The sequence below is a fragment of the Gymnodraco acuticeps genome, unplaced genomic scaffold (genome assembly GCF_902827175.1).
Source record: "Gymnodraco acuticeps unplaced genomic scaffold, fGymAcu1.1, whole genome shotgun sequence".
NCBI lineage: Eukaryota > Metazoa > Chordata > Actinopteri > Perciformes > Bathydraconidae > Gymnodraco > Gymnodraco acuticeps.
Genome location: NW_022990398.1, coordinates 1525419 through 1547127, shown reverse-complemented (window position 1 = coordinate 1547127; position 21709 = coordinate 1525419). Strand labels below are relative to the sequence as shown.

The 21709-nt window shown below is 40.9% G+C and overlaps 2 protein-coding genes across 7 annotated transcripts; both read left to right on the top strand.

Annotated features, from left to right (window-relative positions):
• Window positions 1-38: 38 nt before the first annotated feature.
• Window positions 39-6811, top strand: ilvbl (ilvB (bacterial acetolactate synthase)-like). The gene is made up of 14 exons (XM_034224636.1): window positions 39-427; window positions 1112-1313; window positions 1801-1928; window positions 2019-2269; window positions 2713-2812; window positions 2968-3065; window positions 3218-3354; window positions 3612-3746; window positions 4037-4151; window positions 4378-4547; window positions 4829-4899; window positions 4998-5069; window positions 5356-5461; window positions 5584-6811. Exons 1-14 carry the CDS (start codon window positions 320-322, stop codon window positions 5760-5762), a joined length of 1872 nt encoding a protein of 623 aa, XP_034080527.1. The 5' UTR covers window positions 39-319; the 3' UTR covers window positions 5763-6811.
• A 1646-nt stretch (window positions 6812-8457) lies between these two features.
• On the top strand, window positions 8458-21652 carry fam118b (family with sequence similarity 118 member B). Of its 6 annotated transcripts, none has more exons than XM_034224667.1 (8): window positions 8458-8995; window positions 9978-10067; window positions 10246-10543; window positions 17679-17906; window positions 18581-18709; window positions 19683-19980; window positions 20518-20586; window positions 20857-21652. In XM_034224667.1, exons 2-8 carry the CDS (start codon window positions 9985-9987, stop codon window positions 20868-20870), a joined length of 1119 nt encoding a protein of 372 aa, XP_034080558.1. In that variant the 5' UTR covers window positions 8458-8995; window positions 9978-9984; the 3' UTR covers window positions 20871-21652. The 6 variants fall into 6 exon arrangements, with proteins under 6 accessions (XP_034080558.1, XP_034080557.1, XP_034080561.1 ...); XM_034224666.1 differs by having other exon boundaries at window positions 8459-8671; window positions 20515-20586; XM_034224670.1 differs by having other exon boundaries at window positions 8459-8995; window positions 10291-10543.
• The last annotated feature ends 57 nt before the right edge of the window (window positions 21653-21709 follow it).

The window sequence follows — 21709 nt, the reverse complement described above, 5'->3', positions numbered from 1 at the left end:
TGGCTAGCTTAATTTGTAAATGTATCCGTCAGTGTTCCTGTGTTGGCACAGCAGTGTGCAGGAAGAGCACTCGGTTATTTCAACTAGCAGAAGAGTCCATGTCCATAACAACATTGTATTTGTGACTTAATATTAGCTTTATTCACATTGAATGTAAGGCTTTCGAAATGGTGGCATAGTGGTTTGTAATAGCAGCTCCACAGTACATTAGCCTAGCCGAGCTGAGCTGCTGAACTGGACCAGTTAGGAGTAGGGTTGGATATGTTAAGCTAAGTTTAGTTTTATTTATATAAATATTAGTTTGCATCTGCATCCTGACATGGAGTCAAACATTGGCACCGTTCTTTGGTGCTCTGCGGGCATTGCTGTGGGTGGACTTGTTTTTGCAGCATACAAACTCGGTTTACTCTACCAGCTCTTTCACAAGGTAGGTTGTCAAAATTCAACATGGTTATCATAAAACAAATTGCTTTTATTTGCCTCTTTCTGTTTCTCTACATGCATGGCAGCTTTAAGATAAAATGCATGTAGAGAGACAGAAAGAGACAGAGTCATAGCGAACACACCTGTATTATCTGGCTTTTGAATTAATCTGTATTCTGTAAACTGTCACAGGTGAAAGGTGAATGGCCTCTATTCATGTAAACTTTGACCGGCTTTGTGGTTTTCTGGCACAAAGGCTATCACAACACCTAGGTTGTTAGTGGTATTGCACAAAGGGCAGAGGCACTTCACCTCTGCAGGCCACAAGTGGTTGTAAAATATGAATGACCGATGGAGTAACACTGAGATAGTGTGACAGATGACCTTTAGATGGGCTATTAACTCACCCTTAGAGCTTTCCCCCCTACTTTACAAAATAGTTCCTTCTGCTGAATCAGTGAGCAGACATGCATTATCCGACTAATCTCCTCCAACTTCACTTTTAGTATGTTCCCTATCTTAATCACCTCTATTACAAAACACAATTAATGCACACAATGCTAACAATTTCTTGTTTATTTTAATACTGTGAGTCCTGCACAACCCCCGTAATGTTGCACATTCTGCTCATAGCTACCTCTTATATTAGCCTACTTGGCAATAACCCTGTTTCTGATTCTGACCTCAGGCTGAGACGAAGAGCCCACGACATGGTGGCGAGAGCGTGGCAGAGGTGCTGCGCGCCCACGGGGTCAAGTACGTGTTCACCCTCGTCGGTGGACACATCTCCCCTATCCTGGTGGCTTGCGAGAAGCTGGGCATTCGCATTGTGGACACCAGACACGAAGCCACTGCTGTCTTCGCTGCCGATGCTGTGGCGAGGCTTTCAGGTGCAGATGTATGCTATGAAATGAGATAAATGTTGGAACCTTAGTGTTATTTGAGCTCATATCATGTTACTGGCAGTTATGCAGAATACAGGACTTGGCCATGCGGTGCCCTTGTTAAGGTATGTCTAAGTATTGTATTGTATTGTTAGCATTGTAGCCCTCCCGCTTCTACTAATTTTGTTCATTTGTGTGTATGAATTATACGTTTTTGTTTTTGTATGATTTTAGTAGAATAAATAAAAAAATAAAAATTAAAAAATAAGTAAATAGGGCTTTCCCTCAGCAGTAGATTTGACTTTGCAAACACAAGTGTGCATAGATTTAGCCAGGATTACATTTCATTGTGCCAGTGTTTGGGGCCATGATATTCCAAACGAATTAAATACGTTTAGATAGCTAGCTCAGTGTGTAGTTATTTCCTTGAATCAGTCATGCATGTGTGTTTTTAGGGGCTGCTTGTAACCTATCTTTATCGTCTCTTCTACAGGGACTGTTGGTGTTGCAGCAGTGACAGCTGGCCCAGGCCTCACTAACACAGTGACAGCAGTGAAGAATGCTCAGATGGCTGAATCTCCTTTGCTGCTCATGGGAGGAGCTGCTGGTACACTACTCCAGGTATGATGGTCCTCTAACCGTGTTATCCTTGCTCTTTAAACGATTTGACCTCTGTGTGTAACCTCTCCATCCACTGTGTCTGCGGGACAGGGCAGAGGAGCGCTGCAAGATATCGACCAGATGTCTCTCTTCAAGCCGCTGTGTAAATTCTGTGCCTCCATCAGGCACATCAGGGAGATCGTGCCCACCATCAGGAAAGCCCTCGCCATCGCCCAGTCGGGGACTCCTGGTCCTGTTTTCATAGAGTTCCCCATCGACACGCTCTATCCCTTCCACCTTGTGTCCAAAGAGTTTGGTGTTAAGAACCCTCCCAAAGGCCTGATGGGCAAAATTGTTACATGGTATGTAATCAACATGTCTTGTATGTATGTACAATACAATACAATACAGTACACGTATCTACACTGTACATTACTATTTACTGGAGTTTATATACACACTCAGAAATACAATAGAGAAAAGAAGACCAGTTGACTTCCGGGACATATACATTTACAGTTTCATGAAACTACATTTTGAAGTTCTCAGAATACATTAATAAAGTTAGCAACCTCATGGGTGAATTGATCAATTGTTTATAGCATGTGGGGTTTCCTTGAGAACACGTACTTCATTACAGTCATTGTTGTTGGTTTGACCTCAATTTCTTTAACAACCGTAAACTTTGTTTTGCTTTTCTCCCTCCCCATGATTCATGTTGATCTCAACTGTAAAAAAAAAAGGGGGAACATGCAATAATAATGTATATAAAATGATTACCAATGATGGTTTGATTTCTTGTTAGGTACCTCAATAACCACCTCTTGAACCTCTTTGCTGGAGCCTGGGAGAAAAGAGATGTGTCTCCACTTCCTGTTGACATCCCACAAGCCACAGACGATCAGGTAAGACTGCTCTTATCAGTAAAGGTGGGATACAACATGTTTTAGACAAATACACACTATCAGTCAGTATTGGTCATCTCTCTCACTATGTACAGTAATAAGATGGCTTACTCTGAGGTTAAAATGTTGTTTTTTCCCCCTCTTATTACAAATAGGTACAAAAGTGCATCGAGTTAGTGAGTCGAGCCAAGAAACCTGTTATTTTGCTTGGTAGCCAAGCAACACTCCCCCCAACGCCAGCCGATGACATCAGGTAAAGCACAATGTGTTGAACCCCCCCCGCCCTCTTTCTCTACTTTCCTATCCTGTGTCCTTCTTTTCCTGTCAAAGAATAGCATTGAAGGCTTTTTTGACAAATTTACTTAGAAATGCTCATCTGGGAATTCATGTTTTTCTGCTGTATAGGAAGGCTTTGGAGGACCTGGGCATCCCCTGCTTCCTCGGAGGTATGTCCCGGGGCATGCTGGGTAGAGACAGTCCCATCCACATCAGACAGAACAGACGAGATGCTCTGAAGGACGCTGACCTGGTGCTCTTAGCAGGTCAGACACACACTCTTCAAATGTAATTACTAGATGTTGACATAGCAATAACAGGTTAACTTAATAATGTAAACTAACCGGGGTAACTGATTTGTGGCATTAGTTGTGGTTTAACAGAATGACAGCTTTTTCTTGCTAAAATAAACGTAAACCAACTCTGGAAGTTCTCTGACCTGTGTGGGCAGTCAGTTTAGCCACAGGCGACCCATTGACTAATTAATGCAAAAAAGATTGGAAAAATAATGTTTTGTCTGCAGGCACTGTGTGTGACTTCCGGCTGAGCTACGGCAGAGTTCTTAACCGACGCAGCAAGATCATCGCTGTCAACAGAGATAAATCGCAGCTGCTGAAAAACTCAGATATGTTCTGGAAACCGACTGTGGCAATTCAGGGTATGTTCACACGCTGCTGCCGTGATGCGTCATCATTATACAACGAATGTGTCATCAGATAGCTGGTGATCTATGAAGGATTTTCCATTAAAAAATACATTTTCGTCACTGGCTTCATTTGTGGTAACTGTGTTACTAACACTAATCCCAGTATGACATTTATTATTCCAGCACTTTGTGACTTTTAACACACATCTCTTACTAATAATTTATACTGAAGCTTTGGACCAAATGGCAAATACATCAGTTAAACTGTTAGAGTCTTAAATGTCCATTTTGCTCCATTTTAGGTGATGCTGGTTCTTTGCTAATGAAGCTTGCCAAAGGACTAAAGGGCTATCGCTGTCCAGAGGAATGGCCTCAGAGCCTCAAAGCAGGAGATGTAACCAAAGAGGATAAAAACAGGTGAGCACAGGTGATGATCCCTGTTCTCTGTGAGTGAGTGAGTCATCATGCAATGTTAAAACATCTCTTGAAAACCTCTGTTCTATTATTAAATGACATGTCCTGATTTGATGTTCAACAACAAGAAATCAAAGAAAATCTCATCAATAATTCTAATGTGAATGCAACTACTAATCTGTAACTACAAAATCATCTCTCCACATAAACTAGAGTACTTTTATTTCAGGGCTAAAGCTGACGAGAAGACCGACCGCCACTTAAATCCCTTGAAAGTCCTCCACTGTGTGGATGAGCTGATGTCGGAGGACAGCATCATTGTTGCAGATGGGGGGGATTTTGTTGGAAGTGCTGCTTACATAATGAGACCAAGAGGACCTATGCGGTGGCTGGATCCAGGTTAGATCTCTTTGGCAAATCAACAACTGATGTTTGGTTATTTAAAATGTGAGTGGAGGAGAGGGCATTTCGTTTTAGGACTATAGAACAAGAACCAATCATTTCAAGTCACCTTATTGATTTCAGTTGTTGGCTTTTTTGTCACACACAAAGAGGTTCAAATCTCAGGTCTGCGCTTGTTGTCACAATAGTATGTCTTTACTACAGCAATATGTTCTGGTGTTACTTGCGCTTTCTTCGCAGTCATAATGACATCACTCCACTGTTCCTTGTCCCTGCAGGAGCCTTCGGGACCCTGGGTGTTGGAGGAGGATTTGCCTTAGGGGCAAAACTGTGCCGACCTGAATCTGAGGTAAAATATTAAATCAGTCATTTCTAGTACTTTGTCTAATAATCTAATGAGCCATTTTCACACTTTGTGAATAACATGCTACTCTGTGTGCTTCTCAGGTGTGGATAGTGTATGGTGACGGCTCCTTGGGGTACAGTGTTGCAGAGTTTGACACCTTCACTAGACACAAGGTAAAATCACTAATATATTCACATTATATATTTATAAGCAACTCACTAAACCATGATAAATGTGCAATACTAGAAGAGTTGTTCCATTTTAGAATGAAGTAAAACAAAAGTTAAATGCATTTAAAATATTTATAAAAATATAAGAAGTAAGAATTTGCAATTCAAAGAGAAAATAACAATAACATGTATATATAAAGTAGATGTCAATCAAGCACAGTCAGCGGATACAGATTCTCACCGTTTTTAATTGTTTGCCCCTAATCTACATTTACATTTTATTTTGCAGACACCAGTTCTAGCTTTGGTGGGAAATGATGCATGTTGGAGTCAGATAGCCAGAGAGCAGGTTCCCATACTGGGCAGCAACGTTGCATGTGGCCTTGCATTTACAGGTAAAGAATGCTTTGTGACTAATGTGAACAGGTTAAATCCCACACTGTGAATAAAATAAATGTATTTATGACAACTGGGCAGCTATTAACCGACGACGATATTTTCTTCTCCTGTTTTACAGATTATCATACAGTTGCAGATGGCTACGGCGGTAAGGGCTACCTTGTGGGGCGTGAGGATGAGGACAGGCTCAGCGACATCATCAGACAGGCTCAGAGGGAGACCCGGGAGGGCAGGGCGACACTCCTCAATGTTCTCATAGGGAAGACCGACTTTAGAGAGGGCTCTATCTCCGTTTAGAGCCGCTGTGATTTCTGAAAACTTCTGCCTTTTCCTTTGGCTCTACATCGACTCTAATATCAGGCTCCGAGAGAGGATGAACACACTGCTGGATGCCAGACCTATGCTAATCCTTTGTGCCCTTAAAGCCATATTTCTCTTTGGTATGAGGAAATTACTTTACAGTTCGCTGATCACCTAAAAGAGTTCAACATCCATCACTTACTTCCGTCATCAGACCAGGTTCAAATCTAGCTAGACATCTGCTAACACCAGAAACATGACTCTGTTGGTGACTGTTTCTAAACGTGCAGCTTTATTATTAACTAATAAGTGAAACACCACAGCTCCAGATCTGCCAGCCTAGAAACGACATATTAAGGTGTATAACTTTCAGGTAAATGCTGATAAATGACTGAAGATTGATGCATTTGGAGAAGGGAAACAAAAAGTAAGAATTTCTTACGTTAAGGGATTTGACCTCTACAGGGGCTCTGGGTTCGGTTTCTCACCTTTTAAACAGCCTATTATAAGTTTCTTGCAAATAAACCTGTTACTTCTTGTGTGTGAGAGAGTTTTGGTTAATGTTATCAAATGTGACCACTTTGCCTTTTCTCCTGTTGTCAAATGAACATGGAGCCTTTTTATGAGGAGACTTTACACCTGTAATATTCTTTATTGGTTGATTTGAGATAAAACATTGTTAAATGAAAACATATTTTTGAATGTCGATGATTGACAAATAATATGCCTTTTAATGTTTGATTGTGTATTGGAATACATTGATATATGTAGATTGAAAATGTATTTGCTGAATCAGTTATGTATTTGAATGATATTTAATACTAACTAGTATGCATTGATGTGGGCTGTCATTTTAAATATGCCTTTACACAATATGTATTGCACTACAATTATAACTTATTTACTCACCAGGTGAAGGTGTGTGGATCATCTCACTCTAATATAAATAAAGGTTTTATTTGGCATTTTGAGGGACGTATGTCAAATGTTTTCGAACATACAATGTTAATTTTGATTGATCCTCAAATAAATTGAATAAAAAGGAAGATATGAGTGGGCTTTTAATGTTCTGAGGCTGCACACTGGCAGTTTTACAGATTACTATGTAGTTATTTAATACATCTTTTGATTTATCACATCCAACTGTGACCATAAACTAACCTTCTACATCCCTAAATCTAGTCTTTATACTTCCTAATTTACCAGCCACCCAAATGTTCATTGTTTAGTTTAAAGTGTTGCTTACCTCCAGAAATTGAGTTTTGGCAAACTGCTTGCCATTTAACTTAAAATAGTTTTGCCTCATAACTCTACTAACTCACATCTGTAAAGATTTCAGGGAATTATACTTTCGCACCACTCGGATCCTGTGCAGAATACACACTACAGCTCTGTTTATTTGTGTTAACACCTTGGAAATATAGCTGCACATCTGGTAAGAGCTGTAACATAAAGTTATGTTATAAAGGTTAAACCCTCTATTGCTGCCAAGGGCTCTATTTGTAGATAGTAAAGAGCATTTCTGCTAAATAACATAACTAATACTCTACATGCTCTGTATTATTGGAGTGTCTACAAAGCAAAGGATGAAAGTGAACTCAGGCAACCTGCACCTTAACCATACAAGGTTGTCCCACACATATAATGGACTATTTGTACCCAATTCCGAGTATTTATGGAGTGCTAAGATCTGCTAAGTATTAGAAAATACTTGAATGGATTTTTTTTTAAACATTTGAAAAACAAACAACCCGGTGTATGGATTTTTCGAGAGGTTATATATATTATTTACATTTAAAGAAAATGCAGTTTTTAATTTCAACAGGAGATGGCAGGCTTGTAGCAGTTTCCATGTGGTAGTCGACACTGACGTGTTATTGTTAAGCATAAGTCATGAGAAAGGTAGACATAAATGTATCAGAGGAAAACAGGTCACCAAAAGGGCTGCTGCTAGGTGTAGTAAAATGTGCTAACTTAACCTCAAAACTGTTATGAGTTGTTCCATACGAATGTATTTCATTATTGTTATGAAAGTCCCCTTTTCCAAATACAATGAGTACACATGAACATGTGTACTACTGAATGTCCTGACTATTTCTTATTGTTCATGTATCAATTGTACAATAATTGGGCTAACCCAAAGACAGACATTACACATTTGATTCTGCAGATTTCTGGATGTAACACCTGTGTTCTAGAAAGTGCAAAGTAACATGCCACTGTATTCAAGGGTTTTAATCTGCACAATACGTTATTAGAGTAGCAAAGTAGGTTTATGTTGTAAACACTGTGCTCACAGTATGATGTACTGTAAATTGTTGTCTGGTTTTGCTGCGTTCAAGTGCTCTTTCTAAATCTGCTCTTCGTAGCTTTGACGTTGTAAATACATAGTAAGGTAAACGAAGTACAACATAAAGGTGTAATGCAAGAATGAGTTCTAAAACTATAATATGTAAATGAACGCGTGGATATAAATAACACAAAGGAATGCTATATTTACAAACTGCATCACGTTTACAAGCAAAATGTCCTGAGATAAGCGTAATCTTCACATACATTGCATGGAAATCGCGTCTCTTTCTGTCACATAACTGATATTTTAATGAAGTTTTACTGATACAAGTATGCTTTGATGTGGTCTTTTTCCCACCCTGCAGGCTGCAGCAAGAGCAACACCAAGACAAAAAGCTAAACTCAGTTATTCGTACAGGCCATGAAGGCTTCATAAGACCGCAGGCGGTGACTCCAGCAGCTCCGCTAAACTTAAACATAGATCGTCACTGTAGCAGCAGCCGGTAAACTTGAGAGCATTTCAAGTGTTTACAGTAACTCGGGGGGAAATTAACCGAATTACTTTAAGTTTAAACGATTGATCAACACCGGATATATGCTGCTTTAACAGAATGGCAAGTGAAAGGGAGATGGTTTCGGGATCTTGACAACTTCGGATGTAACGTTAGCTAACTTAGCTTAAAAAACACACGTTAGCTCAATGCTAGTTGTTAGTTAACGGCTTCTCTTTGTCTGTTCATATCGTACCAGTTATCTAACGCGGTTATCAACAGGTTAGCATCGACATCAAACCAAGCTAAAAGGCACGTACTCAAATTCATGCATGTAAGCTATTCAACGTGGCTCACATTACTGACTCAACTTTCGCTGACGACAATTAAAGCATTTGAACGCCTCAAATAAACACTGGGCATTAGCTTAACACAACCTACATCAAGGTAAGTAACCTCATGTTCAGTTAGATTCTGAAGTTACGTTTTGTTAAGCCTTGTCTTGGGAACTGCAACTTTTTATTTCCTCACCTGTTAAGGTTTGCATTAAAACATTAACTTGTTGACCTACTAACGCTAACTTTTTGCATATGTTGCAAATGTGGTAATATCCCATTGGCTTTCACAGTTTAAGAAACAATAGCTTTAATGTCGGTTGTATCTTTTGATATAGCCTAAAACATGTGTCATCAGCATTAGGCACGGTGTTCGCCAGGAGGACATTTATAAATGATTTCCTGTTTGCAGAAATGATGACGATGTTATGTGTTAATGTATTCATCAAAACTTGATGCTAACTTTTAGCATTTTCTGTAGGTTGTATCTTTAACGTAGCCTAGCATGTCTTATCAGCATCATACATGCTGTTTTCAGATTCAGGATATTTGTATTGTCCATTAAATATACATGTAATGGGAATAAAATAAAACTCCCCATACACAGTGCAACATACAATTCATACACACCAAAAGAGGGAAATTGCATCTTAAAGTGAATACCTGGCAGTCTTAATACAAGTTCAGAGTGGTCTGTTCTTCCACTGGCTTGGGTCCATTCAAATATTAGTTTTATTCAAATAAATAATTTGCTGTACATTTAAATTTGGCGGTGGTGTTGATGTCCTAAGAAAGATCCTTGAGGCTTTAAAAAGGCGTGTGTGTTTACAGTCATTTTTTCCTGGAAGGAGAACATTTATAAATGATTTCCTGTTTGCGAAATGATGACGATGTAATGTAGATCATAAGGAAGCACTGTTATCTTTTACCATGACACTTAAAAACTGGCATGGATATGTGAATTAAAATGTCCTTTACGACATGATTCCAATACGATACGTTTAGTTAAGAGGCAAGCGGCACACATGACAATAAAGCAACACATGCATGCTGTATGTAGAGTTTACATGTGGTTCAACCTGCTTCTGTTACAGGACCTGAATGGCTTCCGTTGTTGCAGTGAAAAGTGAGAAGCGACCTGCAGCTGATTCTCAGGATGCAGACTCCAATGCAAAAAAGCCCAGGTAAGCTCAGGTTCTGCTTTGGATACAGCTGCACTCTGCCCATGACTCGTGCATCAGTTTTGTCTGCGGGGTTGGTTAAACAATTGTTTTTTTAAACCACTTCTACATACTGAAGGGTTTTAATTTCACACATCTTGTAACTCTGCTTAAAAATTGTTTATTTAATGCTGTGCGGAAGGATTTGCGAAGCACCATCAGCATTAAATGCTTGCCTTCCTCAAAGGAAACTGCTTCCCAGCCTGAAGACCAAGCGGGCGCCAGAGCTCGTCTTGGTGATCGGCACAGGGGTGAGCTCTGCTGTGGCCCCTCAGGTTCCTGCTCTCCGGTCCTGGAAAGGCCTCATCCAGGCCCTGCTCGATGCTGCCAATGACTTTGACCTACTAGAGGAGGAGGAGAGCCGGCGCTTCCAGAAGCACATGCAGGAAGACAAGAATTTGGTCCATGTGGCCCATGACCTCATCCAGAAACTCTCACCGGTAAGACTCTACACTACCCTGTCCCATATGTAGAAACACACAGTAGACACTCTTACATCACTGTCATATCCTCAGCAAGGCACATTTTGTTTAAACTTCCATGGCAAGAGATAATATACCTTATCTCATTAAAACATCTACAGTTTAGCTAAGGACACGAGGCCTGTGTGCGAGACTTTTCTTCAATCGCATCAGGGCTCGACATTAACGACTGCCTGATGGCCCGGGGCCATCTAGTATTTAGCTCGGGCAATGAAGCCTCACCTGCTGGTTGCCCGATCGGGCAATCTATTATGCCAGTATCATGCAGCTCGCGGATCCAGTAATGAGTGACCCGACAGTAAAACTAAACATATCTATAACTAGTTTAGGTAGTTTGAGAGGTAATTAAAATAGCTACGTGTGATATTCTAACCTGAAGTGTGTGTTTTGTCCGCTCACCGCTGCAGGTGATCATGCAGAGCTGCGTGTCGACTCGTCAGCAGCAGCTGATCTCTCTCTCCCGCCAGATTAGACTTCACTCGCGTTTATGTCCATATCGATCAGATCCAGCTAGTTCTAGCTAATGATAGGACTACCTGCTTATTAAAAGACACCTAAACAATAACCGTCGCTATGCAACCGGGTGAGGCCACAAAGTATAGCGCAGCATTATGCATTTGTTTACATGCCCATCGGAACCCCGAGGCATTACCAACAGATCACCGCACAATCAACCCATACAGGACATCTCTTTCTCCACATTAAGTGTTAGACATTAGAATTGACTATTCTTGTCTGTCACATAAGTGGCGCAACTGAATTATTATTATATTGTATTGCGCTAAAGGGAAATTATTTTGACCGAAGAGATTTAGATTTGCCGGCTAACGGGAACTCTGACGTCGTCGTGTTGTGTGCTTCGCTGTCTTCTCGGTCAGCTTCCGGATGAGAAGGCATTAGTTCGACCAACTTACAGTAGATAACATTACAAACATTTTTAACAGGGGCCATAATAGTGTAAATAATGTTTGTTTTGGCATTAATAACTGAATGTAATGTTTTCTACTTTTTTACATCTGGGAAGGCATTTGCCTTCATCAGATGGAAAGTGTCTTGACCAACAACTTAAGTATTTCTTATAGCTATGCAGGGCATGCAAGCGAGCAAACACAAACAAACAAGTGAAATGAAGAATAAAATTGAAATTGTACAATATAATATTGTGGTGGTTCATCTTATCATTCAGTCTAGAGAATGCACCAGACAGCATCTAAGACCTGCAAACATCTACATTTTCTAGAGGGAGGCGCCCCAAACCTTTGTGCGTCATTTCGTCCGCGCGCATTTTTCAGGGCAATCTCTATTGGGCTCAGGGCCATCTGTAAATTAGCTTAGATGGCCCACAGGGCCATCTCCCAAAATCCTTAATGTCATGCACTGCGCATGCAATGAACAGGCTTGTATTATTATTATTTTAATATATTATTGGTGTAGGAATAATAACAACCCTAGTTAAAGGTGGGGTAGGTCATTTTGGAGAAACCAGCTCGAGTGTGCTAGAATTTGAAAATACACAACCGGAAAAAATCTGCCACTTCCTCACAGAGCCCCTCCTCCAACACACACGAACGTGCACATGACCAATGAGGGCAAGAGATAAGTTTGTGCACAGATGGAAGGCTGACAGGCAGGTAGGCCATCCAGTTATTTTAGCCGGGCCGGCTCAGATGATTGGTCGTGCTTTTTACAGCGCTACGGCTTCCACAGATGAAAATGTTTTATGTATTTATTGTCAAAGCATTTAATATATTCATTGCTATCGGGATGTTAAGAGCATTCCATGGAATATAACAAAGTGTTTCTGAAATAAATTACATACCCCACCTTTAAGGTTTACAGCAGTAAAATGGCTTTATATGCACCATCAAATCTTGATCCCCTTTTCATAGAAATAATTTTAAAACATTAACTTTAAACCAGAAGTTCATCACACCAAGAGTTCTAGGGTGTAATGCAGACAACTACAATTATAGGGTGACATGGGAAGTATAGCCACTTATGTTGGAGTGTCAACAGCAAACCGAAGCCTACATAATAAAAACGACTTCCCCAAACTGTGTTTAGAGAGAGTGTGTCAACTTTTACAAATGTTCCTCTTGTTGACTTTGTTCCTGTCCTGTTCGTGGTGTCATAACATATCTCTTCCATATTACTCGGATGTCTACCTGTTTGCTGGTGAGGTCTGGAGCAGGCTGGCAGATGGGAGCCTTATTACAGTTGGCCTCCTGTGTTAGTCATGTCTCATCGCACCATTGACATTGATAAAACGCGCTTTGTTTCTTCCCTCCGCCTGTTGTCACAAAGGGAACAAGCAGTGCTTTTATGGCTTTATCCATCGTGTTTATTTCGATCCACAGTCGTGCAGACACCAGGCCAACGCGGTTTGCTATAGTCAGCAGGATCCGGCATGCTGAGGGAACAACAACAAGCATAGACTAATGTGAACCAGCACAGATTTTCCATTCAGACAGACTTAAAGCAACACCCAAACAGGCAGGATAAGGTGAAATACGGAAGATTACATGAGTTCAAACCGGAGAGACGTGATGTAAGAATTACATATTTATTGTTTACACGTCATATGAATGAAATGATTGCCATGATAATACAACAGGAGAATGTAATGGTGTTTGGCGATTAGGCCCCGGTTTGCAGGATAATCATTCAGGAGGGAAAGCACCGCTCCGATGAAATCCCCGGGGTCTAGACACTGGTGGTGGTGATGAGTAGGTGAGACCGGTCTGAAGGAGGAAGGTTTAGCTTTGTCCTGAAGGAGACTGGAGGCGAGAGGGGTGGAGGCGGGTTGCGTGTGATCATCTGCAATGACAACTGACAGGGAGGAAGAGCAGGCATTTAAGGAATTTAGCCTGTGCAGCGATTGGCTGCTGAGGGGTGACGCCCTCGTATTTAGTGAGGGGGGAAGGGAGCCATAGAGTGACGTGTAAGTGACTCGTGTTAGGTCTTCCTTATTGAACTTGCGCTAAAGCTTTCATTTAGTAGTGATTCCAGTCACTTAACACTTCTGCAAATATATCACTAGACCTGAGTTAATGATAAAATTCACTTATTTTATATAAACTATGACATGCATATGAATGTGTGAGAGACTTGCCTTTTAGTCTAGGTGAATTCTATTTACCGCTGGGAGAGTTTAACCCACTTTTCATGGAATTGTGTTTCAGAGGGATTATCATGTTTCAGATAATGAGGCTAATCTGAAGTGAAAACTAGTTTATTTTCTTGTAAATCCCCTCAAATGATTGACCTTGGCAAATAAAAGCCTAATAACAACTTTGTTGACAAGTTTATTTGATTGATTCAGGCCAGAAATGCGAACTGTTATTTCCGCAGGGTTAAGTGGAGGAGGCATTTGATCGTCTGTTAACGGTTTATTTTTTCCATTTCAACTATCATGGTGAGAGGAGGTCTGTGGAATAAGATCGAGTCTTTGTATCACTGTGTGATGGGACGTCCAGTGGGAAAAGTCAGCACATGTTACGGCTGTCACACTTACATAAATATTGAAAAACCAGAGTTGTTTACTTGCATTTCACTTGGTTATTGCATAAGTCTTGAGTCAGTCCAAGGACACAGTGATTAGGGCGGGTTCTGTAGACACTAGATGTGCATAATGAGCTTCTTCCTGTGGAAAGGACTCCCGCTGGTTAGCCCATTAGAGCTGTAATCTCTGAAAGTCACTGGAGCATTTCCTTGTGCTTGGATTACCTTAGTCCCTGCACCTCCACACTACTGTGCTATTCTTAGCTGCCTGTCTCTGTGCCTCTTTTTGTTGGCTCTGCCAGGTAAAGGTGAGGTTTAGACCCAGCCTATAATCTCTTATCAGGCTCGGGTGATGTTTGAGATGCTACTTGAAGAGCTGTGGACAGGATCAGAGGGATATGGTGTGTTTGTACAGGACATGGTTGCACTTGAGTAGATATTTTGAAAAACAGGCTCACACTTGAGTTAGCACCTGTGGCAGTTCAAAGGGGGGGGGGGGTCTGGGTGAAAATCAAATAACTACGAGCAGGTTTACATGACTTTACGAGTCAACTAGTAAACATGTTTAAGTGAAGTACATCGAGATAGGAGATTCAATTGGTTCTTTAACCATTAAAACATCTGCTCTCCGTCTGTCTTTAAGGGGAAGTTACACTACTGTGGCTTTAATTTGTTATTTCATTTCTCTAGTGTTATTATTCTGTGGTTCCACCCAGTTTAGAAGCAGCTCAACAACAGACACTCAATCAGCTGTTGCTCAAACTGGCCTAAAATGATTATTTATAAGACACACGTGGTCAGGTCACATGGTATAACACTCTACTCAAGAGTCCAATCCTATTAAAAGGCTGCTTGTTGTAGGTTTGTGAAAGCATGCTTGATATCTTTGCAATTTGACACTTGCCGACTGGTATTTATATGTGTTTTTCCAGGCAGTCATTTGGATCAGGTTCAAACATGTTTAGCATGCCATTTCCTGAATATGAACATGTCAAACACTGAGTCGGGGCTTTAGTTCCTCGTAGGGCCCACTCAAACAAAAAATGTATGCTAGAGTTCAAACACGTTTTTATAATATGAGGAATAAAAAATGACATGTCAACATAACATTTTATTCTCTTTTTTGTTTCCTTTTTAAAGATTGTTTTATGAGAAGAGTTTGCAGAGGTCTTGATTTTCAGTCGGTACCATAGGACAGTTCACACAGAATCTTAAGGTTTTCATCTATATTTCCATCTTGGGAGTTCAGATGTTTGTCCGTTCTTGAGTTAAGACCTCACAAATCAATGGGTATGTGTGAACACTTAGTACATTGTTTTCTTGTGTGAGAAGACAGTGGTTGGTGTAGGAACGCTGTCATACCTTACAGCAAAATACTTCAGAGCCATGTGCACTTTAGCATCAGTATCTGTGCCCCAAGGATCAATGTCTTTTTTTCATTGCACGAGTTCTCCTTCTCGATCACAGTGCTGCGTTGTCGTACTGCGTGTGGGGCTGTTTAAAGGAGCTTAGTGGAGAATTGATCATCGAGATTAAGGAGGTAGACAGTCAGTGTGGCTGTTTGTCTCGAGTACATCTTGCTCTGTATAAAGTCTTGTTTTCATTGCGTATCAAAACGCACCGTGAAACCTATTTGTCAAGGTATCTTTCTTCAGTTATATCACATCTTATCCCTGTATTTTCAAACTACAAAACAGCTTGCACACTCGACAAATGTATACATGTACTTCTCATAAAATAACTACGATGTAGCTGTAACCCTGCTAAAAACTCAATTAATAGAGAACCGCAGTGACGCGTCCTAAAACCCGGATGTAAACTCCTTCCGGTTCCTTCGTCAAAAACGCAATGCAATGTCTCCATAGGATTTTGGAAAATAGCTCGAAATAAGGTCTGTGGTTGAGACATATTTAAGAGACGGATCACGTTTTGTTCAGCCGGATAATATCCACATGTCTATGCTACTTTTATAATTTTCGAAGCATAAATCTAGTCGCCAGAAGCAAAATGCTAACGTTATGCTATGAAGGAACTACAGCAGGGTCGCTGCTTCAACGTCACGCCGACTTAAGATCCATATTCAAACATACAGATTGTAAATGGTACAAGTTGAAGTGTTTGTTTTAACAGTCTGCAGGAGGCAGGTACATGCTTTCAAGCAGAACAGGGCAAACAAACTTAGCGGGAGTGTTTACGTGTTCGGTGTAATGACGTAAAACGGCCTGGACAACTTCTGTAGTCCTATTCAGCCACTTGTTAACAACCATCATTTTTCAGACACGTAAACTCTTCAAAAATCACCAGCGGGGTCACTGCTGATGGATTTAATGTTTAAAGCACCCAGATATTGTTCTAAACTGTATTAAAGTAAACAGGCATTATCTTGAACTGTATTGAAGTGAACATGTATTATTTGGGACTGTTTTAAAGTAATCCTATATATATATATAAACCTTCTTACTTACACTCCATGACCCAGAGACCCTGACACACACATACACTTCCTCCCATCAGCAGACACACACACACATACACGTCTTGTCTCCATGCAGCACACACACATAAACTCCTTGACCCAGATATCAGCAACACACACATACGCCTCCGCTTATCAGCACACACACACATACACTTCCCCTCACTAACACACACACGTTCTTTTTCAAGGTTCTTTCTGGGGCCAATATAATCCCAAGCACCAATATATCTGTGTACAATGTTTGATACCAATATATCTGTGTACAATGTTTGATTGTTTTAAAAGAATAGTTTGTGTGAAACCTTCCCTGGGAAAGTAAAGGAGTTAACCCAGATATAAGATAAAAAGTGATTCTGACCTTGTAGAGTTCCGAGGCTTTCACGCTCTGTTCAGAAGAGAAATACTTTTTCCCAGCACTCTGATTCGCTGCATTGGGCCCGACCCAAAGTGAATCCAACCAGTAAGAACACCTAGGGGAGTGAGCAACCGACCCAAACTCCTCCCCACGAACTCTCTGATTCGCTTAGGAGTAAAATGGGACGGAAGAGCCGACACACATCTCCGCCCCAAATATGTCCATATATACTGTTGTTTCTTCACGCAAAATGCCCCCTGTTTCTGACTGGCTGGTGCCGATATCTGTATCGCACGGCAGTAGAGCGGGGAGCCCGGGGAACCCTATTTCGTATTGTGTTTTTTACTGTATTAAAATCAGATTATTGTTATAACTTTTATGCCGGTGTTTTGAACTCCTTTTATTAAATCTGACCAGGCTCATCTAAAGGACGGCGCGGAGCAGAGGTGGGCTTTAAGCCACAGATATTGTGTTTGCTCCTACATGTTGTAGAACAAAACGTGATCTGTCTCTTCAATTTGTGTCAAACACAGACCTTATTTGGAGCTATTTTCCAAAATCCTATGGAGAAATTGCATTGCTTTTTATCGAAGGAAAAAATGCTAACTTACTTCCGGGTTTTAGGACGCGTCACTACGGTTCTCTATGCTCCCATTTTCTTCCTTTTCTACAAACAAAAAGCAATCCATGTTCCTTGTGCAGTACCCCGGCACACAACCTAATTAATCCCTGCATTTCCTGTCTTGTTTTTCATACAGAGAACAGGGAATGTACGATCCACGTTCTTCAAGGACTGTCTTTACGAGGTGTTTGACGATTTGGAGTGTAAGATGGAGCACGCAGGGAAGCATCTACTGCGCTCGGTGCTGCAGTTGATGGAGAGCGGGGCGCTGGTGCTCACCACTAACTTCGACAACCTGTTGGAGATCTACGCAGCCCACCAGGGTACGAAGCTGGAGTCTCTGGACCTGACAGACGAGAAGAAGGTAAACAGTTTCCCATCGTGATCAGCCATTGATTGATCTTGATCAGCTTTTTCAAATGAGTGCAAAGGTCACTAAAGCAAGGTGCTTATGTTATGCTCAGACTTTGGGAGTTTGTTTATTTAGATTTAGCTGATTATTTTAAATGAAATCCCAAGTAGAAAGTGACAGGTACATGTGGTTGGAATCACTTGCACAGTCAAAAACAAAACAAAAACATTACTTAAATGAAGTTTTGAAGAAGAGTTGATCCTTTGACCTGAAACAGCCTTTTTATCTCTGACAGGTGGAGGAAGGTTAAAGTTCTAACCATTTATCAGCTGCTGTTCAATTTTATAGATCGACCAATATTTGCTTTTTGTGTTTGTCAAAATAAACCGGTTTGTTCCACTTCGGACAAGTTTCTCTGCCAAAAGCCAATCATTCGATGATGAAATTGACCTCCCAGCTCATTAGAGTTTTTTTTTTTTGTTATACAAAACACAAATGGGCAAGAGTTGGTTGGAGGCTTCTGAGACACATGTTTGCTTTGCCTCTCAGTCCTGGTATTTATGCCTCCTCTCCATCAGGGCTAATATCCTCTAACTGCTGTTCAGTGATTTTACTCCCAGCCAGAACAGGATTGAGTGCAATGGACTGTTAAGTGTGTGTTTGTGTGTGTGTGCTTGTGTGTCTAGGTGTTGGAGTGGGCTCAGGAGAAACGGAGGTTAAGTGTTCTGCATATCCACGGTGTTTACACAAACCCCAGTGGTATCGTGCTGCACCCTGCAGGCTACCAGAATGTACTGAGGAACACTGAAGTTATGGTGAGATCTGAAAGTGTTCACTGTAGAGTGCTGCAGGGATGATGTGTTGATGTAGGCCGAGCCAGAAAGTAAGGAGCAAGGGCTCCCTCTACAAAAAGACATTGGAATTTTCTATTGGCTTTTTAGATTAAACCAGAAAATAAGCTCTGTGGTAACAACGTTTATGAAACTTACATATTCTTTTCAAAAAGTCGATTTCAAAATATTAACACCACTACTATGGTTTTTGAAGCATTAATACAATCGACAAAAGCAAAAAAAAACGGTAGGCTATAAACAAACTACAGGTTGCATGGCTTCACATCACCACCGCTAAAGTTGCTAAAGCTAAACTCGTGTGCCATGTAATAACATTAAGTGGTCTCGTTCGATATTGCTTTACGATCAACAGCCATTTTCAGGGGGCCCCCCCCTGCGACCAAGCCCTGTTGGTTAATAAGGTGAGTTAGACTCGAGTCTTCCTGACAGTTCACATTGTGCGGCTGCCTGGTGTAATTCAAATGTACCGCCGCGCGCACCACAGACACACAGCTGCTGCCCAGCCGCAGCACCGGAAATGGAACTGCTGGGAGAAAAACTGACTGATCAGAAATGTAACGTTATCTTTGATAATATTTCGTTTCGTCAACGAAGGTAAAGAGAGATTTTGGCATAGTTTTTATTTAGTAAACTACATTTTCGTCTCGTCACTTTTCGTCAACGATATTGCATGTTGATTTCGTTAGTTATTGTTTACTGCCGTCGGTGCCGTCTCGTCATCGTCTCGTTTTAGTCATGGAAAAAAAGGTCGTTGACGAACATATTTCGTCATAGTTTTAGTCAACGAAATGAACACTACTCTATAGGTAATGTTTCCCACTAAGTACATGAAGCGTAAATGACCAAAATTGCTTCTGTCTGCATACTTTCATGTTTTTGCAATGGTAGCTTTTGCGTAAGTGTAATAATAAAATACTACCGCTGGTCTCAACAGCGTGAGATCCAGAAGCTGTATGAGACCAAATCCTTTGTGTTTCTGGGCTGCGGGCGCACAGTGGACGACACCACCTTCCAGGCTCTGTTCCTGGAGGCCGTGAAACACAAGTCGGACCTGGAACACTTCATGCTCGTACGACGAGAGGACGTGGGCGAGTTCAAGAAGCTGCGTGACAACATGCTCGACAAGGGCATCAAGGTCATCTCCTATGGAGACGAGTATGCCGACCTGCCAGAGTACTTCGAGAGGCTGGCCAATGAGATCTGCAGCCGGGACGTGGTTACTAACGGATGGGGTAAGGACTATTAAAATACATTTTGCAGATTTGATTTAGGGAATATATTGTTGTCTCGTTTCTGACGTTGTGTTGAGTGATGTATTTTTAAGGCTGACTGGATCTAAGCGCTCCTTTTTTAAGAATAAAACTGGGATTTATCCATTGGATTTTTGAATATTGCAGAAAATAAATGTTTGATACCTACACATTTAGTGAGGCAGGATCATTCCCACATATTGACACCACTTTTGTTATAATGGAAGTGTAAATGTAGTAATCAGCCAACGACACTATAAACAAACATTACAGTCGCACAACTTCACGTCACCGCCACTAAGCGAAAGGCAGACTCATGTTCGCCGTGATGGCGTTGGTAGTCTTGTTATTCTCTTATATGATCTAAAAATGACATCGAGATGAGGGCCCAGAAAGCGCTGAAATGCTAACTATATTCCATTGTGACGACTCATTACTGCACCACTCTATGGGAAAAGAAAATGTGGGATTTATCACATTTCACTTTAAAATGCGTTTTTGTTTCATCTTTCTCAGCAGGGTCTCCTGCACTAAATGGGGAAGAACAGCAGAACGGATTTAACGGCACACAGAAAAGCCTCCTTCAAGGTTAGGACTAAATGATTCTCTTTGACTTCACACAGTGGCCACCGGCGGGGACATTTCAAGAATAAAACAAATGTGAAAGGCTTGTTTTCTTGCTGCATGCTGGTAGATAGAAAATTCAACTGTTTTGGATTTTCAGTATCAAAAGACCTGCTGGTATCTCTTTACACAAACACACATCTGACTTTGCAGTATTGCATGCATGGCACTCGCTGGTAGATGCTCTCTGTTTCTCAAATGCTCACTTAAGTCCCTTCCTTCTTTTTGCCCCAGACCATCATTCTTGACAGGCACACAGTCGGGATCAGTATCAGTCATTTTCCTCCACAGCTCCGTCGTGAGGTCAGGCTCCTTTGGGTAGCACAAGTCTGATTTCAATCAATGGATTTATGGGTGATGGGAGACTTAAGAACTGTTGACAGTGTCTCACAGGTGTCTGTGATTTTCTTTATTGTTATTATCTTTGGTTTAAAAAGGGAAAAGGAAGTTTAAAGTAACTGCCAATACTCAACCTCACAGTTGAGCGGAACTGTTATGAAATGTTGCTCAATATTTGGAGAGCTGCAGTAAAAAGAAACGTTACAAAATGGTGATTGGTGATGAATGTTTTGTTCTCTTTTTGAATGTGACAAATCGTAGATCCACTGACAGATGTTCGATCGATTGGATTTGGGTTACAAATATGCAAACAATCCGCAACTCATTGACCTAACCGACCTGTAAGGAGTTGTAGCCGCAGACATTAACGCACATCACATACTCTTAACCAATAGAAATGCTGTGTTGATGTACAAGTATTGTTTCCGTCCCTGAAACCAGTAAAACTTGACTTGCACACTGCTGGATGGGTGGAAATACTTATCACAGTGATGGATGGCTTACTTGCAAATACATTGTTAAAATCCTTTTCTAAAAATAAAAGTCTTCATAGCAGAGATGCTCCCAGTCTGTTTCAATCACTTTGCCACTCCTCTGTTCTTTGTAAGCCTTTTTTGTAATTTTTAATACTATAATAGTTTTCTGACATATTTATAAGTATTTTTTTTTCCAAAATAAAGCTTTTGGTATCCCATTGGTCTTCTCATTTTTGATCATACTGGAGGTTCACGTGACAAGACAGAAAAAG

Bases quoted from the DNA above. Each gene is read 5' to 3' on its own strand.
- ilvbl (XM_034224636.1), top strand. From the start codon at position 320: ATGGAGTCAAACATTGGCACCGTTCTTTGGTGCTCTGCGGGCATTGCT. The intron at 4,548-4,828 runs GTTAGATCTCTT...TTGTCCCTGCAG, and splicing joins TATGCGGTGGCTGGATCCAG to GAGCCTTCGGGACCCTGGGT. The intron at 5,070-5,355 runs GTAAAATCACTA...TTTATTTTGCAG, and splicing joins ACACCTTCACTAGACACAAG to ACACCAGTTCTAGCTTTGGT.
- fam118b (XM_034224666.1), top strand. From the start codon at position 9,985: ATGGCTTCCGTTGTTGCAGTGAAAAGTGAGAAGCGACCTGCAGCTGAT. The intron at 17,907-18,580 runs GTAAACAGTTTC...TTGTGTGTCTAG, and splicing joins ACCTGACAGACGAGAAGAAG to GTGTTGGAGTGGGCTCAGGA. The intron at 19,981-20,514 runs GTAAGGACTATT...CATCTTTCTCAG, and splicing joins CGTGGTTACTAACGGATGGG to CAGGGTCTCCTGCACTAAAT.